General features: G+C 32.6%; 1 protein-coding gene across 2 annotated transcripts in view; it reads right to left on the bottom strand.

The window, feature by feature from the left end:
- The window catches only part of FMRFaR (FMRFamide Receptor), a 42,374-nt gene that overhangs the window by 8,366 nt on the left and 23,260 nt on the right, over window positions 1-10,748 (bottom strand). For both annotated transcript variants that reach the window (XM_014429368.3, XM_067050717.1), the window contains exon 2: window positions 2,473-2,689. In XM_014429368.3, the coding sequence (XP_014284854.1) occupies window positions 2,473-2,640 (168 nt within the window). In that variant the 5' untranslated portion in view covers window positions 2,641-2,689. The remainder of the gene's footprint in view (window positions 1-2,472; window positions 2,690-10,748) is intronic.

Below are 10,748 nucleotides of genomic sequence, written 5' to 3'. Positions count from 1 at the left end.
ACTTACGAACTGCCTACGTACAAACAACCATTAAATCATTATATAAACGGTTTCACGACGCACTTCCAACACACACTAACCCTCTAATTCAAGGACTATCAACACTAGACTTAGCAGATACGAGAAGACGTTTACGGAGGAGCTGGAATAGGGACCTCTTAAATTGATTTTTAAATTTCAATTTTAATGGAGAGGCATCATTGGATGACCTTAATCTTCATACCTTCATGACTTTTTTTTTTTTTTCTCTCTCTCTCTCTCTCTCTCTACATCTCATTCGCTGGTTGTAAAAATACTTTTACAGTTGTAAATAAACTTATTAAAGTAAAAAAAAAAAAAAAAAAAAATTAAAGTTATGGAAAAAAAAAAGAGATGGAGAATTTCATTAGTTCCATATATTTTCTTTTTTTTCTCTCTCTTTCATTTTTCCCCTTAACTTTTGTTTTTAAATAATTATTAAATTAAAATATTCTTATTTCTTTGTTTGTTTGCATAACTTTATATTTTTATTTCCTTAACTATATAATTTTGATTATACGTTTTATTTTATATTTCTTCATTACATTATTTTTACTAATTTTCAATTTATCAATAAATGGTTTGTTATATGGTAGTGAATTTGTGTGGATAATGTTATATAAGAAGAATTAAATATTTATGATTTTAAATTTAAAAAATAGGCTTTTAATTTATAATAAATGAATGACCTGTGCAGAATTGCCTGCAAAAGTAACTCTAAATTAATGTGATGAAGAAAATTATAATTGAAGATGTCCTTGAGGATGGCTAAAATGGCCGAAACGTTGGACTGGTGAAAAATAAAAAGTGTTGAGCCAAAAAAGGATACAAGTTTTGATTTATTTTAATAAATAATTACCTTGTTTCAAGAAATTGAAATAATATAATTACAATACTCAATGTTATTACACTACTGAAATTATATACTTAAGTCGGGTAGACTAGATTACCCCAGATGTTTGTATTGACAAAAAAAACAAATTTTCCCTATTTATCTTATTTAGGTGACACAAGTTACAATCCCTTACTTATCTCCCCGATTTCTACATATTTCTTATATTGATAAGTAAGAAAGTAAAAAAAAATATTAAAGTGCTACATGAGGGAGGTAGGACACAAAATATAATTCTTTCAAATATATAAGAAGATGGTCAGGATTAAGGTCAAAAGAGAAAAAAAAATAAATGAATGGAATAAAAAAAAAAAAAAACTCAAATTGTAGAATTATACTATTTTATTGAGCCAACGTTTCGCCCCACGTTGCAGGGCTTCGTCAGGGCTAAAAAAGATACAAACACATAGTTACAAAAGGAAACATAAGTGTAAAATAACAGGGGTATAAAATGTAAAAAAGTAAGATATAATAAGAAAAATTAAGGTTGTAAATAGTAAATGAAAAGGGTAATAGTAACAGATAGATAAGAGAAGAAATATTAAAGAAAATACAAATAAAGAGATGTAAAAAGAAAAAAAAACACAAATCAAATGATGAGACAGAATGCATACCTTTTTTGAAATGGAAGTTTTCCCAGCACAAAACTTCCATCAACTCCTGACGAAGCAACGTGGGGCGAAACGTTGGCTCAATAAAATAGTATAATTCTAAAATTTGAGTTTTTTTTTACCGCACCCGGACCATATTCCATTCATCTATACACACGGTCAATCAATAATCTTCCAGAAACAAAAATAGTTTACAACTATTTATTTTCCGACGTTTCGCCCCACTTTGAAGGGCTTCATCAGGGCTGTTCAAAGGTAAAGGTTGAACAGAAGCTTCTGGACTGAAAATAAATAGTTGTAAACTATTTTTGTTTCTCTTTTGACCGCAACCCTGACCATCTTCTTTCATATAAATTTTTACGGTCAACTATATATACATATATAATTCCTTCAATTATGTACGATACAACACGAGGAGGCCCCTCACCTCCGGACTTGAAATAGCTCCGTTTTAGAATGGATAGCTCATATATGATATTAAATATAACAGGTAACCTTAAAATACCAAAGGTAGTAAAAGGTAAGACACAACACGAATTACTTTTCTTTTTCACAGTAATGCACTTACTAATTCATTTTTTTATTTCTGTTTTAGAGGGTTCGGAAAAAAAAATCAATTATGTTCTTTTGTTCTGCAGTGTGTGGAAACTAATTATTTAAATAAATAATAATAAAATCAAATATAATCACTTTATTTTAAGATCTAGAGATAGTTCCTATAGGAATTGCTATCCCCTTCACGACCGTAGGGTAGTGAGTTCCCTACGGAGGGGTAGAGTACCTCACATCTTCAATTGGAGTCAGAACTATTCAATTACTCACAACCACCTCGACGCCCTCATAGTTTCAGACAATTCTTATTTCAGCTGTCTTGACCCACGTCACATTTTGTAGCCACAAAGGAGTAAACTTTCTAGTTACAAAACAATTCGCTCTTTGAGATGAACATACCATGCTTATAATGTTGCCCATAATGCCCAGGATTCCAACGAGGTTGAGAAGCACTCCGTTGGTGATGAACTCAAAGAGGAGCTCGGATTCGTCGATGAGCGCCTCGTCGTAGCTCGAGTCGGGGATAACGCTGGCATTGGTGTCGTTGCCCAAGTCCATTCCATCCATCTTTTCTGCTCCTTCTACAGCCTCGCTCTCAGCTCCATCTCGCGTCGCTCTGTAACAGAGAGCCAAGTCTGAAAATTGGGACTGAGTTTGATTTGACAAGAAGATAACGGACAATAAAAAAAGTTGTAAATTTCAAAACATATATAAAAAAATATATTGCTATTCATCACCCAACTTCTACTTACCACCATACTTCGCTGGCTTTAGAACAATTTAATGAGAGAATGAAATGTGTTTAATTTGAAATAAGTATCTAGTTCTCATTCTTAGTAATAATAAAAAAATAGATTAATTCAAAATATTAAAGAATTTGATAAATAACTATAGGAGAATAAAGAAAACATAGAGATCGGAGATTGTTTATTATTGGCAGAAACAAAGTATTTATTTTTGTTATTTGTTATTCTCATTTCGTGAATCCATTAAATACGAATTTTCATATAAGCAAAAAAATTAAAACATTTCTTTTTTTTATTTAAAAACAAATTTGATCCTTTTTTTCAACTTTATTCTTTTTAAAACCTTCCAACGTTTCGACCACTTAGGTCATTTTCAAGGATACCTTTACTTTGTTGTTATTTTCTCTTTTAAAATTCTTAAAAATGCCGGCTAATTGCCTTTGTCCCATCTAATTTCTTCTATATAATTCTTTTCTAAATTTAAAACTTGTACTAACCACTTTTCCTTTCTATCATTTACATTTGCAAACTCTAAACAGAACCTACCTTAGGTAGGTAGTAAGTAAGGTATGTAGGTAGGTAGTAAAGTAAAGGTATCCTTGAAAATGACCTAAGTGGTCGAAACGTTGGAAGGTTTTAAAAAGAATAAAGTTGAGAAAAAGGATCAAATTTGTTTTTAAATAAACTAAACCACTCTCAAACAAATATATTAATAAAAATTAATCTAATTTAATTTTTTTTTATGAAGGGTTGAAATACCTAACTTTTAATAAGTTCATTTGTTTTTTAAAAAATAAACATTTAACATTGTATATAAAAAAAATGATAGGAATTTTATAATTCAAAATTTTCCTATTTCGATGGTTACGCCAAAAGTCAGATTTTACGTTAACTAATCTATACATGAAACATATTTTCAGCCTGAATAATGAAGAAATATAAAAAAGTCACCCAAGGCTACGTATCTACTTATTTAATTTAACTTAATTTAATTTATTGTTAAAATGAAATGAAATAAGAAATAATTTATTATTATAGGACTAGGATCCCTTAACACATTAATAAGGTTACACAATATATTGGCAAAAGTAGTGAGACCGCATTTAATTAAAACTTATATTATAATTGCATATCAATAATTTTAGATCAAGGAAAAAAAAATTATAAAAAAACAAAAAGGTAGTTGCAATATTTACAAAAAATAAATGATAGTGTTCTGTATTTTGTATTATATACAATAATGATAATTAAGGCCTAACGAACTCAAAGGTTCGATACTGATACCACCTATCGCTCTCTATATACATCTTTCCAGTGATGCCCTTCCAAACCCAATTCTACTAAATCAGTTTTAACGCAATCCTCCCATCTATATTTCGGTCTACCCTTTGGACGTTCACCCGTTGGTTAAGCGTTTATTAAAATTTTAGGGATCCGCTTGTTACTATGCCCTACAACCTTACACGCTCATCTTATACGCAATCCTATAATTTGAATTATATGTACTGGGTGTAGGTCCCTTAATATATTATCTATAACACTATAATATTGCTTCAGTTTGCAAATAAAGCAAAATGTAGTTAAACAAAAGGCGAACGAGGGGAGTGTTGATAGATGACATGGTAGAGGGAATAGAGTTCCAGTGAAAGAGCAGCTCGGATAACAAAGGATTTGTCACAGCAGTTCGGTAAGGTGGAGGCTAGATGTCGGATGAACAGGACCTGATAGTAAGGGATGGGACTGAGAATTTGAATTGCAGGTTTTGTAGGATATAGGAGTAGCGCTGAGTACTAATTGCTTGGAATAGAAAAGAAGCTAGGAAATACTAACATCGGAAGGATAGAGCCACTTCAGCTCGGCGTAATACTGGGTTATGTGTGTATCTCTGCTGATCCCGAAAATAAATCGTACTGAGGAATTCATAAGATATTTAGCCTTGAATTTCCCTGAGGGTCCACTGTATACCAGGTTGCCATAGTGAAAATGGGGGAAAACAAGAGAGGAAAGTAAGTGTGGAAAGAGGGTTGTTATGGTTCGATGGGGAATTGGGGCGATGTGTGGTTTCCAAGATTGTGTTTGATCAAAAGTGACTCCAAGTATTTGACTGACGTACGAAATGAGATAGAATTGTTTAGGATTAGGTTTTCGAATTCCTCTCGTATCCAATCTTTACAATCCAAAATCCTTCGTAAAATCCTCAACGCTCCTTATTTTGTTACTAATTAAACCATCCATAAAGAGCTAAATGTTCCTTATGTAACCGAACTAGCCCGAACCCGATATTATTCCTTCCATAATAAACTCCCTAACCACCCAAACCCACTCGTTTCTAACCTTGCTTCCTCTTCCATTCCTGGCAATCCTCCGAGGCGCCTGAAAAGAAGATGGCCTCGTGACCTTATATTGTAAACTGTTTTTAGAGTTCTACTACTGGGTAGTTTCTCTACATTCTGTATCATATCATTATGTCATTATGATCAAATTTACTGGTTGTATTTTTTTTATACAGTTGTAAATATCAACAAATAAATAAAAAAAAAGGATTAGATTAGGGGCCCTAGGATAGATTTAAGGAGAGAGGGAGATTCGTTAGCCTTTTTGCCATTTAACGTAAGTTTATTGTTAATGGCCCGAGTGCTTATTGTAAAAAAAAAAAAATGTTCATAAAAAAGCGCCTGAAATTGAAAAACGGCTAGAAAATTTCATCCTGTTTTTCAATTTCAGGTGCTTTTTAACTATTACTGATTAAACTACCTTAAAGTCTGCTCTTTAAGGACCGTTGCTCCCCGGGTGTGTTAACGGGGCTGGTCCGTGGGGAAGGATTGACTTTTTTTGTGTTATGATCTCCATTGTGAGATAGTGATAGATGAGATAGTCTTCTAGTAGTTTAAGGATTGTTATATATATTCCCAAGTTTCTATGTTGTTATTTTCATTTTATCTAAATTAAAGTTGTTATCTCTTCTGGCTTTTCAGCCCTGATGAAGACCTGTTATTCAGGTCGAAACGTTGGCACAAATAAATAAGTTTTACTTATTTGTGTATGTTAATTGATCACAGCCCCGACCATATTCTCCTCATACCAATATACGATCAACTTTAGATTTATTTATTGATAGGTATTAAAATCTGCCACACAGTTGTGGGCAATAGGTAATAGTGATGAATGATCTCATACATACTAAAATAAAAAAAATAAATTAAAAAAAAACTCCTAAAATATATACAAAGAAAAGAATAGACAAGATGAACATAATCAAACTATCTGTATGAAAAATAAATAAATAAAATAACATAATAATAAAATAATATATACAATATTTACACAATCGACCTGAGGATCTCTGAGCCCTCTCTAACGCACACGTGTGAGGAGTAAGACAGAACTCAAAAGATCCCAGCGCATCCCTCTCACCGCATCACTGGTAATGAGCCAGTGGAGGCTGAGCAAGTGCGCTAAACATGATCAACTTTAAACGTCTCATAAATAAAGAAACAACTTTGTTGAAACATAAAATTTAATGTCAAAGTATGTAAAAATGTAATATAAAGAGAAGCAATTTTTTGTATTTAAAAGCCATATATACAGTGTAGGTTAACAATGTGAAGAGATTTGTTTACGATTATAAATATCTCATGGCTCTCTGTTTGTTTTATTTTCTATCCCCTGCATAAAAAAGATTAAACTAATTTTCAAGATAAAACACTAATGGTTCCCGTCTGTATATCACAACGATTTTTAACTCTAGTATCATTGACTTTGATATTTATTTCTTCTCTTCCTTTTAAAAATGTTATATCACGTAACTGGGCACCATAACCATTTATATTTTGGAGAGAATAAGAAATAAACAAACAGAAAGCCATGAGATGTTTTGGTCGTATATATATATTGTTACATATTTATATAATATACATTGTTACATGTTAGAAGAGTACGAGTGGTAAGAGTAAATACCCATCACTTTACCCGCTCTTGGAGAAACTTTGTAATTGTAACTATGATTGAACTTCGCACTAGCTTTGGTTGTTGATAGTTCAAATAATGTCAGTGAAGCAATTGTCACGTCAACTATCACATGTATACGCCTTTACAGTGAACTATCGTTTAGTTTCTTGCGGCAAAAGTGTTCGCCATTACCATGGTGTAGCTATTTGACAGTTATAATCATGACAGCATTCACTGCCACGATAGTTTTACTGTCGTGACAGCAATTTATCACTGGATATGTCGTGATCGTTAATAGTACAAGTCACATCAGTTCACTAACGTTCGCATAAACTGTTATATGAATATACCTTGACAGTGAACTATCACAATGTGCAACCTTACCAAATGTAATGACGATGGGTGGGAAAACATTATTTCTATACATTTCCCCATAAACTTTTTTTTTTTTTTTTTTTATTATTTATTTATTGTAATTTACAACTGTACAAAATAATACAATGGGTAAATATGTACCCACCCATTGGTGGTACTTCAAACATTAATTTAAACTAGAAGGTCCCGTGGCCATCTTTTTTTCAGACGCCTCGGAGGATTATCAGGGATTGTTAAGGATGAAAGATTAAGAATTAATGGGTTAGGATGGTTAAGGAGTTTGGAATAAAAAGACACATATCTGTTTTGGGTCAAATCTGCAACGAATGGGATGTTAAGGTCTTTATGAATGAGTTTATTTGTGAGGTAATAAGGAGCATCAAGGATTTTACGTAGGATTTTGGATTGTAACGATTGGATGCGGAAAGAATTTGATGGTTTGGTGGAGCCCCAGAGCTCAATTCCATATGTCCAAATTGGTCTGATTATCGTAGTGTATACTAATTTTTTGTAATGAATGGGAAGTTTAGAGCGTTTGTCAAGTAAGTGTTGTAGCAATCGGAATCTACGAGCAGTTTCTTGTCGTTTCAGTCTTGTGTGTGGATTCCAAGTAAGTCTCTTGTCAAGATGGAGTCTTAAGTATCGAATCTGTTCAACAGGTGTTAGTGGTGTACCCATAAACTTAAAATTGTATCAGCCTCGAGCTCCCAAAACAAATCAACCTAATTATAAACCTAAAAATTATATTCTACCCATGCCTTAAAAATAAATTTATCCCCACCCCAAAAAAAAATTCTATTTTGATATCTAAAATTCAATATCTAAAAAAAAACAATGTTTTAAGTTAGTAAAATTAAAAGTATCAAATTATTAACGTAAAAAAAATTAGTCGAAGGACTAGTGTGACTTTTTTTTTTTTTCTTACCTCCTAAATCTTTATTAACAGCAAATACATATATACAATTAACTTAGGGGGGCTCACCTAGAGTGGGGAGGGACCATTCCATTCCGGTGGTGACACCGCAGTAGCACATATATATAACCATTTTACCCGAAATACCGGAATACCCGGAAATGGTGAAAAATACTCGAAAATCGGGTAAATACCCGCAAATTGGCATCACTGTTCAGTCAGTGTTACCAAAATAATCAAATGAAAAAAAAAAAGGAGAGTTTTTGAGGAAAAATGGTTCTAATATTTGTCTTTTGAGTAATTTGTAACACTGATATGTAACAGTGCAGGTTAACTAATTTAAAAGTTTTTTTTTAAGATTAAAAACATCTCATGGGTTTCTATTCTCTAAAAACTATAAAATCTATATCCAATGGTGATATAGAGGAACGCCGTGGAATTCATGCCGTGGAAATGAAAATTCTTTAAAACAAAATCGTAGCTGTAGATGAAACAAGAAATTATTGATCGGTTCCTAACTGAATTTATGGGTTCATTTTATTTTTAGTTATTTATTCAAGTATTTCTTTTAACTAACTTGTTTTTTGTTTGTTCTTTTAAATGCATATAATTAATTTTTTTTAAAAATCTTTATTGAAATTTACAACTGTATATTATATAATACATTCAGTAAATTTGATCATAGTTAAAATGAAGAGTTACAGACGTGTAGAGAAACTCTCTAATGACGTTTTAGATTAGCAGGTCTCGTGGGCATTTTCTCTTCAGGCGCCTCGGAGGATTGTCAGGAATGGAAGAGGATGCAAGGTTAGAAGCTGGGGGGTTTGAGAGGTTAGGGAGTTTATAATGGAAGGAGTGATATCTGGTTCGGGCTAGATCGGTTACATAGCGAACATTAAGGTCTTTATGTATGATTTTATTTGTGTCAAAGTAAGGACCATTGAGGATTTTGGATTGTAAGGATTGGAAACGAGAGGAATTCGAAGGTTTAGTGGAGCCCCAAAGCTCAACTCCATATGCCCAAATTGGCCTTATTACAGTCATGTATATCAGTCTTTTGTAATGAGTTGGAAGTTTAGACCGTTTGTCTAGTAAGTGCTGTAATAGTCGAAATCGACGCGCAGTTTCGTGTCTTTTCAGTCTTGTGTGAGGATTCCAGGTAAATCGTTTGTCCAGATGGAGTCCAAGGTAGCGGGTTTGTTCGACAAGGGTTAGAGTAACATTATTAAAGAAAACTTTGGGGCAGTCGGCAGGTTCATGACGAAGGGTTAAGGTGATTTGATGGGATTTGTTGGAATTTATCTTATTCCTCCAATTACGACACCATTCTTCGAGGGCTGTAATATGGAAATGTATCTATTAGTTTTACTTTTTAAGATGTATTTATTTATTTGTTTTTCTGTAATCTGATCTACTTCTGTGACTATTATGTCTTTGGTTTGATTTCATGTATGATAAATGCGTTTGATTTTTTTATCGGAACGAACGTGTGTAACAGTTCTGAGAGAGTGAATTAGGGAGAATAAATTAGTAAATAAAATAAAATAAAATTGTCAGTGGAATGAACTTGTGAAATAGAAAAAAAAATTGTGTTTAGTGTGTAGATTAGTATTGATTAAAAAAAAAAAAACTGTAGAAAAAAATACATTTGTTTTTGTTATATCATGCAAATAAATGTATTGTATATATGTCGATCATGGATTGATATGCTGTGTATTGTAGCAGCCCAATGTATTTAGTGAACATGGCTGAATAGAGCATTTCTCTCTCTACATTTCTAAAGATAATTTTCCTCATTATTGTGCCAATTTTTATTGAGCCTTTGGTTATTAGAAAATGTACATAGAATATTTGCCAAATGAAATCGGATCGAGGGGTGGTGTGCTGAGCAATTAGACGAAGGGGACCTTATAAACCCCCGCTTCAAAACGTAATACCTCTCAGAGTTTCTTTTCAAAAGCGGTATTTGCCTTCTTGTACCCTTTTATTCTTTTTTCTCCTTCTTGGTTTTCTGTTACTGCCGCTGTTGTACTTGAGGGCTCTCTGAGACGGCCTTGGTAAGGACGCTTTTTGAAAAGTCTTAGCTGTCTCTGGGGGAAAGCTCTTATATTGAATCGCGTTTGAGGTCGAACGCAAATCAGTAGACATTCGGAATTGGAAATCTGACTTTCTGAAAAAAAAAAAAATAGAGAACTGTGGCAATACTTTTCCTCAGTGATTTTCTAACTGAGCCTGTCAGTACTTTTAGTTATGTTTCTCGAAGTAAAATTTTAACGATTTTGTTTCAGGAAATGTAGAAAGAATCACATAAATAAAACTGTTTACTGAAATTTACAATCTGCTATTAACCATATATTCAATGCTTAATTGTCATAGAATAATATTCTAAATACTAAGAACGATTTTTATGGAAACGGTCATCGTGCTAACGGAAAGCATATTAGGTTAAGTGAAATCAAAAGTTATTTATTAAGTAACTATGGAGAAAATAAGGTTTTCAGAATAGCAAAATGAAAGATGCATTGCGAATGAGCCCGCCAGTTACAACTCATGTTAAAACAGACCTTTCATTTATGGATTTTTCGCCAATCATTATTTCTAATTTCAACGGTAAGTATTATTTCTACCTAATCCATATTGCTATGTATCGGTCTTTTTGCAATTCTGGGTATTATTAAGGTGTTTCGTCATCT

The sequence above is a fragment of the Halyomorpha halys genome, unplaced genomic scaffold (assembly GCF_000696795.3).
Source record: "Halyomorpha halys isolate HHAL.00 unplaced genomic scaffold, Hhal_1.1 Scaffold795.1, whole genome shotgun sequence".
Classification (NCBI taxonomy): Eukaryota; Metazoa; Arthropoda; class Insecta; order Hemiptera; family Pentatomidae; genus Halyomorpha; species Halyomorpha halys.
Note: the sequence above shows the minus strand (reverse complement) of the source record. Positions and strands in the feature narration are given on the sequence as shown.